Genomic DNA, 12,519 nt, shown 5'->3' on the forward strand with positions numbered 1-12,519 from the left:
ATTATTCTTAGGTTTGGTCTTTTCATGGTATCCCATATTTCCTGGATATTTTGTGTTAACCTTTCATTAGATTTAATGTTTTCTTTGATTATGAGTCTATTTCCTCTATTGTATCTTCGGCACTTGAAATTCTCTCTTTCATCTCCTGTATCCTGCTGTTTATACTTGCATTTGTGGTTCCTGATCATTTTCTCATAATTTCCGTTTTCATAATTCCCTCGGTTTGTGTTTTCTTTATTGTCTCTATTAATAGTTTCTTTCATCTGTTTGATTGCTTTTCTTGATTCTTTATGGGATTTGTTGATTTCTTCCAATTTTTTGTTTGTCTTTTTCTCCATTTCTTTGACGGAATTTTTCATTTTCTCTTTAAGGGCCTGGAATATTCTCCTAAAGTTATTGTTTTAGGTCATTTTCTTCTGCTTCATCTATTTGGTTGTTCAAGTCTTGCTGTTGTAGGGTCACTAGTGGGTTTTTTTTGTTTTTTGGTGTTGTGTTGCTCTTTGTGGTGTTGAGTGTGTTCTTACCATCTTTTCCTCTGGTTGATGTAGTTGGGGCTGTGTCTCTGGTCATCAATCTTCCAGGTTTCCATGGATCCAGGATCAGATGGTTGCTCCTCTTGGTGCAGTCAGGGCCATGTTTCCAGTCACCCCGGAAGTCACTCAGTGTTCCTGGAGGTCCTCGGTGTTCCTGGAGGTCCTCGGTGTTCCTGGAGGTCACTCAGTGTTCCCGGAAGTTGCTCTGTGTTCCTGGAGGTCACTCGGTGTTCCTGGAGGTCATTCAGCACTTCTGGGAGTCACTCTGCAATATCGGTGGTCGTTCTGCCTGCTCCCAAGGAGGTTGCTTGCTTGGGGTTGCTTCCGTTGAGGTAGCTAGCTACCTTATGCCTTCTCAGGGAGGTAGCTGACTCATGCCTGCTCCCTAGGTGGTCGCTTCCTTATACCTGTTCCTGTGGACATGGCTGCCTCAAGCCTGCTCCAGCAGAGGTCGCTGGCTCAGGACTTTTTTGTAGATGTCCCTGGTCTGGGCCTGCTCCCTTATACCTGCTCATGTGGTGGTCCCTGACTTAGGCTTGGTTCTGCAAAGGTCTCTGACTCCCTTGGAGGTTCCTGTCTTGCACCTGAACCCGCAGAGGTCTCTGGCTAGGGCCTGCTTCCTCAGGGCTTGCTCCCTTGTACCTGCTCCTGTGGAGGTTGCTGCCTCAGGCCTTCTCCAGATTGCTGGTTCAGGCCTGCTCCTGCAGAGGTCGCTCGATTTTTTTTTTTCAAAGCTAGATTTCAAGCCGGCAGATGCTATGTCCCTGTGCTACCACCATCCCTAGCCCTCACCCTAAATCAGTTCTCCCCAAAATTGACCAATTTACAGATATGCGCATCTGTCCACTTCAAACTTCCAGTGCTTCCCTACCACACACAAAATAAATCCTATGTTCCTACCGTGGCAGGCAAGACCTCAGAATCACATGCACATTCATATTGAGTTATTTTCTTTTCTTTTCCTTAGCGATGATGCTAGTCTCGCTAAACATTAAATACACCAAGCCCACTTCTTTGCAGGCAGCTCTTCCCAGGAAAGTCCAATCTCCCAAATATCCCCACCCCTTCGCTCTGTAACTCCCTAGCAGGGCTCTACTGTCTTGTCACTCCCTGGTCCCCTCCAGTGCAGGGTTCACTCTGTTTCTCCAGCCTCTGCACAGTGCCCGACACCATTTGCTCCCTACCTTGAAAGCGCTGGACAGAGTCGCTGACAGTGCATCCTAAAAGGGTGGCCAGCAGACCCTGAATTGACAATCCTCAGGTCATAGCTTAAAAATTAAATTTAATTGTTTTACTATTTTGCCTACAAGAACGTTGTTCTATGAATACTACATATTCAAAGGCAACTAGATGTCTCTAGGGGGAGGCCCTGGTATGTCACCCCATCCTCGCTGGCTCCACCCCGCGGCCCCAGAGAAACTTGTTGACCTCCAGAGTCTTGTCTCCTGTCCCTTCCAACTCTCATCCCCAAGCATTTGGGTGACAGCCAGGCCGCTCTGCTACCTGAGGGGCTCCGTGCGCCCCCTGCCTGTCCGCCGCACGGACGTCAGAGAGTGCGATGCTGACAGTTTTTCCAACCCTTTCCCTGCCGCTCGGTTCCTGGACCTTCCCGGGCTTTAGTCGCAGGTCGCAGAGTCGAGCTCCCTGGAGATAACAACATCCTGGGCAACCTCCAAATGACCAGAATGTTTCTTGCTCCGCTATCAGTGGAACTGCGGTTCGGTGCCTCCACGAAGCCTTCTGGGAACTGTAGTTCAACCCACAAAGCCGCTCTGCGCAGGCGTACAGCATCACTTTTGTCTCCCACTCTCCCTCTGGTAAAGAGTCCCCAAATCCTAGAGTTGGAGCACAGTGATTTGTGGGAATTTGGGTCCCTGGGTCCCGGAGCAACGCGCAGGCGCGATTGCGCTTTAGGCAGCAGGCTCCTACTCATTGTGTCCTGATTGTTATGTGGCGGCTATGCTCTGTCGCCGCGACGGAGGCGCCTCGAAGGGCAGCCCGGCGGTGATCATCAGCGTCCAGAGCCAAGAGACAGAGCGGCTGTCAGGTCTGGGGGAAGGGCGGAAGGGACGCCGAGCAAGGCTGAGTTGTGGTCCGTTTTAGAGTACATGGATCCCCATGCCCTTAACTTCGCAACATGCGTACTGAGATTTGACCCCACGCAGAGAAAGGACCGGCAGGATGGTCTTTTGGTGGAACTGAGGGATCCGAACATGACTGCATATGGAGAAGGGTGGGTCAGGACCTCTAGCGTCTCTGGGGACAGACTCAGGAAGGCAGCTGCATCCAATTGATGAGTATATTCCCAGTGGGGCTTTGAGTCTTGTCTGAGGAACTTGAGAATGCGCAACTGCAGTGCAGCCCCTGTACTTGACAAAGCGGTGGAGGGTGACTTGTGTGAATGGTTCTCTCTTCTCCCACAGCCCACCCTTACAGACACACACCACGCAAATACACCGCCTTTGACTCCAGGTCCCTTAACCAAACCCAAAGGAGAATCCCGAGACCACACAGAGTTTTGCCTGTAAGGCTTCCGATTGAAGAGCTGACTTGCTTAGCGCCCCTCCCGTTTCAGAAGAAAGAAGTCGACTCTTTTCCCTCCTCCTTCCCTCTCATTCGGATCAAACTGTCCCAGGAGGAAAGAGTGTCTTCAGACTCCCAAGCATACCTTTACGGGGGAGGACAGAGGATGGATAGCGCTTGAGAACTGCAGCTGGGGCAAGCTTTCTGCAAGGGGAAAGTCAAAGCGTTTAAGATGCAGAATGAGCGGCATGGAGTCGCTGACCACAAGGAAGATGCAAAGGGGAAATGGCATGGTGAGCAAGTCACCTTACAGACAAGGCGAGGACAGTGTCTCTCAGAAGCAGTAGGGAACTGGAGGAAACTAACCAAAAAACTCATTGCTTGGGGAGGGGGGGGGGGGTTACTGAGGATGCCAGGATAGGAATGTTTGGGTTCATGCCTGTGACTTTTGACCCAACCCTCTCATCACAGGTGTGCAGATGCCTCTAGCTTGAGGAACCCCACAGTTGCAAAGTTCCTCACCTGCCTTCTCAGTGCTTGGTGGTCCTCAGAGAGCTCACCAGAGAAGAAGGGATGGCTGTCAGCCACCTCCCAGCCCTGGTCCAGGTGAGTGGGTTATGGGAGGGCGGTGTTGTGAGTCACCTGCCCCCGCAGTTGGGTTCTTGACTCAAAGAGTATAAGGTTGTTTTCTCTAACCACTCAGGTCTCCCCCAAACACCTGACCCCAGTTGCTCCTTCCCACCCCACACCTCATCCTAGTGGGCTTTGTAGGTGGTATGGGCAGTCAGGAGTCTAGCTTAGTCTGAAATGAAAACCTTTCACTTTCTGTTAGCCAATAAGATGGGAGTCCAAAATGGTTAAAAACAGGGTCTGACATAGGAGCCAAGAGAAGGAATTTGAATTTTTCCTGTGAAGATGGGGTTTCCTAGGCTTCTTATTCCTTTCTTTCTTTTCAAGATACCATGCAACTCTTGTTTCCCAGGACTATTTAATATCAGTAAAAAAATATTTGAATAACTCTACTTTTAGAGGCTCGGGGTATAGCTTTGTGGCAGAGAACTTTGCTGTTATATAAAAGCCCTAAATTCAGTCTCCAGCACTAAATACACACACACACACACACACAGAGAGAGAGAGAGAGAGAGAGAGAGAGAGAGAGAGAGAGAGAGAGAGAGAGAGAGAGAGAGAGAGAGAGAGAGAGAGAGCTAGGCATGGTGGTTTATACACACACGCAGACTCTCACAAAGCTAGGCATGGTGATTTTTACATACACACTCACAAAGCTGGGCATGATGGTTTACATACTCACACATACACAACTAGTCATGGTGGTTTGCACACATACATACACACAAAGCTAGGCATGGTGGTTTACACACTAACACACACACTCACACTGCTAGGCATGGTGGTTTACACCTGTAATCCTAACCCTTGGCAGGCTGAAGAAAGAAGATTGAAAGTTCATGTCCAGCCTGAACTCTCCAGGGCTTCATGGAGAGCCTTCTACATAGAGCTCAGAGCTGGAAACTATTCTGAGTGGTGCCAACCTCTTTACAGCCAGGCTCATTTGGTCAAACCTGTTCTAATTCCTTTGCCTGTAGCCTTTAACTTTGTAGGACAGGAACACATGGGAGGTGAGAAGTTGGGTGAACAGCCAGCCAGTTTCTGCTTGCTGGCTGCTCTCTCTCCTCTTGTTTTTCATGAGCAAAGGCGCTCTACTTAGAGGCTGAACGTTCAAGATTGGGCAGCCATGTGTAGCAAGGGCTCTATGCTGCATTATATGTAGTAAATGGTACCACAAGGCAAGAAAGAAAGGGGCGTGGGGAGAGGAAACCAGAAAGAGAGCCGTAGGTCTTATAAGAACCTGCTCATAGAAGCCCCTGCCATCCAGAGAGACATGCCCCATCTCTCACTTCCCATATAAGCCCCACTTCTCATAGATTTCCCACCTCCCCACACTTTGCACTGGACCCCAGGCACACGGACACCGGAGGAGCGAACTGTATCTGAGGTATAGCAGTTAAACACTGTTTATGGTGTTTACAGGCTGCCGTGATTTAGCTGCCACTGGGCAGACATAACTTAGGGGTGTAAAATGTGCCAGGTCTAGGAGCCATGTTAGACACCTGTGATGATAACACTTCTGGGGGAATCAATCCCCGGGTTCACTTCAGCCAGTGTTTCTTGGCTCCTCGCTGTGTACCGAGACCTTGGGCACAGGTAACAAACTTAGTTAAACTATCTTAAGCTAAAGCAGCATTTTTTTTTTTATTTCCACTTGCCCCTTCTTCCTCAGTGCACTCTAGCTCCCTGTGAAGACCACTCTGTGAGAGGTGCTGTCTTCCATGCTGGATTTCAAATTTCTGAGAGAGACGCTGTCCTTGGTCAGAATTTCCAAAAAAGAGAGGAGTTATAATCAGAGAAGACATGGTGTCATAGCATAGAATGATCACTTCCGTGGTTTGTGTGTGTGTGTGTGTGTGTGTGTGTGTGTGTGTATACGTACGCATGCACACTCACACAGGTGTTGGGGTGGATGATGAGCAGTCGAAGAAAACTAAGACTTATTGAAAACAGTGGTCGTGTGCCACTGAGCAACGCGGGTGCATCCTGGGCAGTGCATTGGGAAGCTGTTTCATCTTGATGTGAACACAGAGAATATTTCTCCTGGCCTAAATGGTGTGGGTCAGTCATTCGGTTTGGCATCCAGTGTAATCCAGAGACGTGGAAAACATGAAACACGTAAGTGGCTGCTGGGGAGACACAGCATGCTGTTCTATAGTAAAGGTTTCTTGAATGTACAGGAATATGCTCTAAAATAATGATTTAAAACAGAGCACAGGAGTATGAACATTGTTTGCCATTCTTATCAGCCGTTGGCCACTGTACAATACTGTCTGCATTATGTGTCCATATTGCTGCTAGTGCAGTATGCTTATCTAAACCATCATCACCACACACCTGGAAGTGTGTGTTGCGCTGACACTGCACCCACTACATTAGGGCTGTGGAGCTAGACGGGAGATGTTATGGGCAAAGGAAATAGGTTCACAGTCTCACTATTTCTCTACGACTTGTGTCAAAGTGGGGGACAAAGTATGTCTTCCGCACAAAGCTCAACCACTAGGAGATGCTGAAGAGATGCCTTTTGTGTCCCTGAACACCAGCTTCCCGCAGACGAAAGGTCCCCATGAGCTGCTGGGACAGCAAGGATCAGCTTCCCTGCCCGATCTCCTGGCCGGTAAGAAAGGGTTCTCTGTTTCAGGACTTGGTTACCTTCAAGGATGTGGCTGTGCTCTTCACCCAGGAGGAGTGGGGCCAGCTGAGCTCTGCCCAGAGGGCCTTGTACCGGGACGTGATGCTGGAGAACTACAGCAACCTGGTCTCACTGGGTAAGCCGGACCCCCTGGACTGCCCGAGAGCAGAGTGGGTTGGAGCTGGGCCTGCTGATGATACTGCCTTCATGCCTACCATGTGTCTGCCCCGCTGGTGCCCTCAGAGCTCTGCTGAAATCTCACCTGTGATGTGTCCCAAGGAAGAGGGCGTGGGAACAGACTGTGTCAGGCCCAAGCCACCCCTCTCCACACACACACATGCAAACATGATCCTCTTCCTGTCTGACCACCATTTCCAGAAAGTTCTGAGGACCAGGTCTCATCCTTACAATGACTTCTGTCTCCATCATGAACAGAGAAGATCAAATTTTCTTCCTCTTTCAAAAACAGGACTCTTGGGATCTAAACCAGATGTGTTTTCTCACCTGGAGAAAGCAGACAAATGCATGACAGAGGATGCTCAAGAAGGCTTTGTTCTTGGTAAGAATCATGCATGTGGGACACTGGGAGAAATGAGGTCTCCGCAAATGTGGCAGACCTGGGCCACATTGTCTCCAGACTGGCCTTCGTTATGGAAGTCTGTACTTCTCTGAGCCCTTCCTCCCATCGTTTGTTTCTTTTCTCTTTGTTTCACGTGGCTTAGATGCCTGGGGCTGGAGAGGTGGTTCCGCAGGTAAGAGTGCCTGCCCCCTCCAGAGGACCCGACTTCAGTCTCCAGTACCCACATTGGGCAGCTCATAGTTACCCGTAACTCAGTTCCAGGGGTTCCAACATCCTCATCTGGCCTCCATAGGCACACTGCACACACATTCATACACATAAATGAAAATAAAATTTAAAAAATTAGCAGTCCTCTTCCCCCACTCCTGTGGTGGAGTGACCTCTCTTAAATCCCACGTGCAGAAGCCGCCTGCGCGTCTCTGGTGAGGAGTCTCCTGGGGCTCTGGAGACAGGTCTGTGCTTGCTGAAGCTCCCCTCTTTCCAGCGAAGCCCCACGCATGTCCTCACCTCCCTCTTGTTTCTCTAAGCACATGGGAGTATATTCAAGCCGCGTTTACCTGGCCCCCTGTGCCAGGCTGTGTGCTACAGGTGCCAGAAGGGCCAGGGCTGTCATGTATTTTGCTATATTACTCACACTTAGTGCAATGTGTGGTTGCTGGTGAGACTGGCTGCCTGGGATGGAGAGAATGTGTCAGCTCAGCGACTGTCACTTGTCCTCAGGAGTCCCCTGGGGCTTGTGACTCACCGATGAGGATATGTCTTTCTGCTACTTTGAAGTGTTTGACAAAGCTCCCTGCCTTGCCTACGATGCTGCAATGTTACACTTTCCTGGAGTGTGTAACAGGCTGTAAAATATCTTTGGTGGGGGTAAGGGTGGGGGCAGAGTGTCTCTACACAGCTCTGGCTGTCCTGAAACTTGCTATGTAGACCAGGCTAACCTTGAACTCACAGAAATCCACCTGCATCTGCCTCCCAAGTGCTGGGATTAAAGACGTGCGCCACCACACTTGACCTATAAAGTGTCTTTTAAGACCTATTATTATTTTTCACTGCAATCCAGTGAAATAGGAAGAGGTTTATATTTTATAGTTAATCTCTATCTACCCACCTCAAATGTCTAGGACTCAGTGTTTGATGGAATTTAACCAGCATAACTCAAAATTGCAGTTATTAAAAATATTTAATTTACCACTGATACAGCATAATGGTAGAGCATACATGAAGTTCTAATTCAATGTTTCTCAACCTAAGGATCAAGACCCCTTTGGGGGTTGAATGACCTTTCTACAGGGGTCACCCAAGACCATTGGAAAACACAGATATTTACATTATGGCTCATAACAGTTATGAAGTAGCAACAAAAATAATCTCACCTCAACATGAGGAACTAAAGGGTCACAGCATTAGGAAGATTGAGAACGTTTTGTTGATTCTCATCCTCTTTTCCCCATCCCTCTGACTCCTTCCCATACCCACCTACCTTCTCCCAACTTCCTTTGACCCCCCTCCCCCCATACTCACCTACCCTCTCCCTGCCTCCTCTGGCCCCTCCCCCACACCCACCTACCCTCCCCCAACCTCCTTTCCACTTGTGTGTAGCATGTGTCCTATTGCCCGCCCCTTCTCAGCATCTCTCTTCCCTTCTTACGGTCTCTTTTCTTGTTTCATAGCCTATATCCACACTCACATACAACAAACACATAGAAACATTACAAGCTGGGGTATAATAAACATGTAATATTTCCTTCTGAGTTACCTCACTTAATATAATACTTTCTCTCTCCTTCCGTGTTCCTGGAACTTGCCTTTAGCTTTATGGTTTCATAAAATTCACTATGCATAGGTACCACATTTTCATTACCGTTACCTGTTGATGGACGTCTAGGCTGGTTCCGTTTTCTGGCTACTGTGAACTAAGCACCAATAGGCATGGATGAGATGTGGTAGGATGTAGGGTGTTTGGGGTATCTGTTCAAACGTGAGATAGCTGGGTCATATGGTAATTCTATTTTTAATTTTTTTTGAGAAATTTTCATACTGATTACCATATGGCTGTACTTTACACTCCCACCAGCAGGAAATAATGCTTTTTCTCTTTGCCTGCATCTTTGCCAGTTCTCATTCTTAGACAGTTATTTTTAATCAAGAAAGAAAAACATCATGATTGATGGTTTTGCTTTTAATGTTTTCTCTCCTCTGGGCCAGGAGCTGACAGAGAGCTGGAGCTAAGTGCTGCACGGGGTGGTCTGGGGTAGGCCTTGTGCTTGTTGACACATTTAATCCTTAATGGATGCCCTCTGCAGCTGACCCCACCCAGTGGAGATAATGGATTTGGGCTGATTTCATGCTGCTCTTGGGTGAAGGTTGGGATTAGCACAGACCCACCTGACTCCAAAGCTGTTGCGTTTTCTTCCCTTCTCCACGTTCCTTTTAACCATGCAGCATCCCAAGGAAAACCACTAGACCTCAAGTACCTGCTGACCATTTTTAAACATCCTTCCTCGTTTATGCCTCAGTGTCTCGTACCCTTTAGCTCTCAATTCTCTTTTTTGATCTATGAATGTATTCATTTATAACCATGCAGAGTTTCACTTATAATTTTGTTTTTTATTTTATTTGTGTGTGTGTGCGCGCGCATGTGTGTTTGCATATATATGAGTGCGCGTGTGTGTGCGTGTGTGTACAGATACCTACGTATACAGAAGCAGGAGGATGCTGAGCATCGCTCTCTGCCTTGTTCCCTTGAGGCAGCTCTCTCACTGAACCTGGAACTGGCTGTTTTTCAGCTAGTCTGGTGGCCAACAAGCCCCAGTGATTTTCCTGTCTCTGCCACCATCCTCTCCAGGGCTGGGGTTACAGCTGCTTGGGACGACACTCAGTCTCTGCACAGTGCTAGGAATCCAAACTCAGGGTCTCATGGGACCTCAGCAAGCACTCTTACCCGCTGAGCCACTATCCCCACCCCCATTTATCATTTTAAGTTTGTGTTCTGTCCTCTTATTCTCTGTCTTCATTCATTTTTCCCCTAAATTTATTGGGAATTTTCTTTTAGAGCTGATATATTGACCTTCCATGTTGCAATTTTATTTCTGCACTTAGCATTAACATTTCTTTCTCTTTTTTTTGGCCTTAAAATACATTTATTTTTAATATTGTGCTCTGACTATAAAAATAACATAATTTTTCAACAGTTTTACATGCTGAAATTATGTGCTACTTTGCCCAGCAAAAGTTCTACTTCTTTTTTCAATATTGGGGGTTGAACTGAGAGCCTCATGCATGTTCTACCACTAAGCTGTGTACCCAGCCCTAAGGAGTTTAAACAGTGATAAAGATGCAGTACTCATATCCTGCTGCCCAGTTTAAGAAAGAGATCTAGCCCCACCATTGAAGTCCAGTGTCGTTCCTCACATCTTACTCCTACTACACCAGAAAGCCACTAACTTGGTTTCAAATGTTGTGGTAGTAGGTGGTGGGTGGTGGTGTTTCAAGACAGGGTTTCTCTGTGTAGATCTGGCTGTCCTGGAACTTGCTCTGTAGAGTGGACTGGTCTCAAACTCAGAGTGACATGTACCACCACATCTGGCTTTTGTTATTTTTATTTTAATAGGCAGGGTGGGGTAGCGTGGCAGTGCACGTGGGTGCAGTACTCTCAGAGACCAGAAGAGGGCATCCTGTAGCTGGAGTCACAGGCAGTTGTGAGTCCCATTCCCCGCACTACCACCAGTACCAGAAAGGGAAGTCAGGTCCCCAAGATGCTGACTGAACCTTCTCTCTTCAGCCCCACTAGTTTGTGTCAGTATTCCCTGGACTTCTTTTCTGGGTCTTATTGTGTTGCTATAGCAAAATAACTGGGAGAAATGAAGAAAGAACCTTAGAAGGAAGGTCCATTCCAGCTCAGTTTCAGAGCTTGTAGTCCATGGTGAGCTGGCTCCATTGCTTTTGGCCCCATAGCAAGACAGAAACACCATAGAGGAAGGGGGAGGAAACTTCCATTTCATGGTGGCCTGGAAGCTAAGGGACAAAGCAGGAAGGGGTCAGGAACAAGACATACTCATAGCAACATTCTTCTTCCAGCCAAATCTTGCCTCCTTGTAGCTCACTCTCCTAGGAACTAAAAGTTTATGAGGTTAAGACTTGGGGTGGGGGGGCTGGAGAGATGGCTCAGAGGTTAAGAGCATTGCCTGCTCTTCCAAAGGTCCTGAGTTCAATTCCCGGCAACCACATGGTGGCTCACAACCAACTGTAATGGGGTCTGGTGCCCTCTTCTGGCCTGCAGGCATACATGCAGAATATTGTATACATAATAAATAAATAAATATTTTTAAAAAAAAGACTTGGGGGTGGCTTATTGTGTAAGTGCTCGCTGCACAAACACAAGGACCTGACTTCAGGTGCCCACCTCTTGGGTAAAGCTGTACATGACATCATACATCTGTAACCCTAGCATTGGAGGGCAGAGGGAGCTGCCCAGAGTTAACCTCTGACCTCTACAAGTGTTCTCGGCTACCACCCTGGCTGGATCTCAAAATTCTGCATGTGAGATGACATTGAACTTTTCATTCCCAGTGGTCTTTGAACTGCTATCATTCTCTGTCTCTCTGTCTCTCTCTTTCTCTGTCTCTGTCTCTCTCTCACTCTCTCTCTCTCTTTGGTAAAGGAGAATCTAAACTTTCTTTGAACAGAACATGGTATTGAGACATAACTTCTGATATTTAAAATCCTCTTTACCTCTGAGCTATCTCCCTGGTCCTATCCTAATATTTTTTAAGTAAACTGATTTTGAAGTAATGTGTAATATAGAAAAGTATGCATTTTTTAACTGTATAATCCAATAAATTTTAACAGCATGAACACATCTATATAACCAACATTCATATAAAGAAAAATTACTGTGACTCCAGTAACCCCTACCCCGGGTCCCTTCTTTCTTTTGATCCAATGGTAACACATTTATTTTGTTCTTTCTTAAATTATGTAATGGGATTGTGAGGACTTCACTCGTCTCTTATCTGCTATCTCTTTCAAGTCACATGACATGGAGCAGCAGCTGGCTCACCCTCATGGCCCTCTATGATTTACCACAGAAACTGGTCGCAGTGTGGGGCTTCTGTGTGGCATCTGGTTTCCTTCTGCTTTGGAGCTCTTATGGAATGCTTGACTGCTGTGACCAGTTCTCCAGCTTATAGAAATTATGTGTGTGCATGTTTTTGTCCAGTGTGTCCCTAGAGAAGTAGTTTCCACAGTGCTTGTGCTGACTTCTATTCCAACCAGCAGAATAGCAAAGCTCACATCCTTTCACACCCTTGGAGTGTGTCGGCACTCTGGAGGGCGTGTGGAGTGTCTCAGTTGATGATGCTGAGACTCATTATAGCTTTATTTACATTAAACGCCTAAGCACGCTACTACTTAGAATCTATAAGACTTCTCCCCCTTTCTGCTTAGCTGTCTGACCTTCTCTTGTGGATTTGGAGGATTGATAGTGAAGGTTTTGGTTCCCACTCTGAACAGTGTTCCCATCTGATAAGCACAAGTTTTAAATGTTTGAGGCAGTGTAATGTATTGCAGTTCTTTTTCTTTCTGTGGCTACTGCTTGTGTCTTTAAAACTGTATTGTGGAGGGGC

General features: G+C 47.2%; 1 protein-coding gene across 2 annotated transcripts in view; it reads left to right on the forward strand.

The window, feature by feature from the left end:
• LOC119812156 (zinc finger protein 2) overlaps positions 1–12,519 on the forward strand; it is a 36,940-nt gene that overhangs the window by 20,657 nt on the left and 3,764 nt on the right. The window contains exons 1-4 of one of the 2 annotated variants that reach the window (XM_038326578.1): positions 1,993–3,349; positions 3,528–3,662; positions 6,325–6,451; positions 6,785–6,874. The exons of the other annotated variant lie outside the window; for it this stretch is intronic. Coding sequence (XP_038182506.1) covers positions 3,630–3,662; positions 6,325–6,451; positions 6,785–6,874 — 250 coding nt within the window. The 5' untranslated portion in view covers positions 1,993–3,349; positions 3,528–3,629. Of the gene's footprint in view, positions 1–1,992; positions 3,350–3,527; positions 3,663–6,324; positions 6,452–6,784; positions 6,875–12,519 lie in introns of those variants that run through there. 2 annotated transcript variants of the gene reach the window in all.

The sequence above is a fragment of the Arvicola amphibius genome, chromosome 4 (assembly GCF_903992535.2).
Source record: "Arvicola amphibius chromosome 4, mArvAmp1.2, whole genome shotgun sequence".
NCBI classification, from domain to species: Eukaryota; Metazoa; Chordata; class Mammalia; order Rodentia; family Cricetidae; genus Arvicola; species Arvicola amphibius.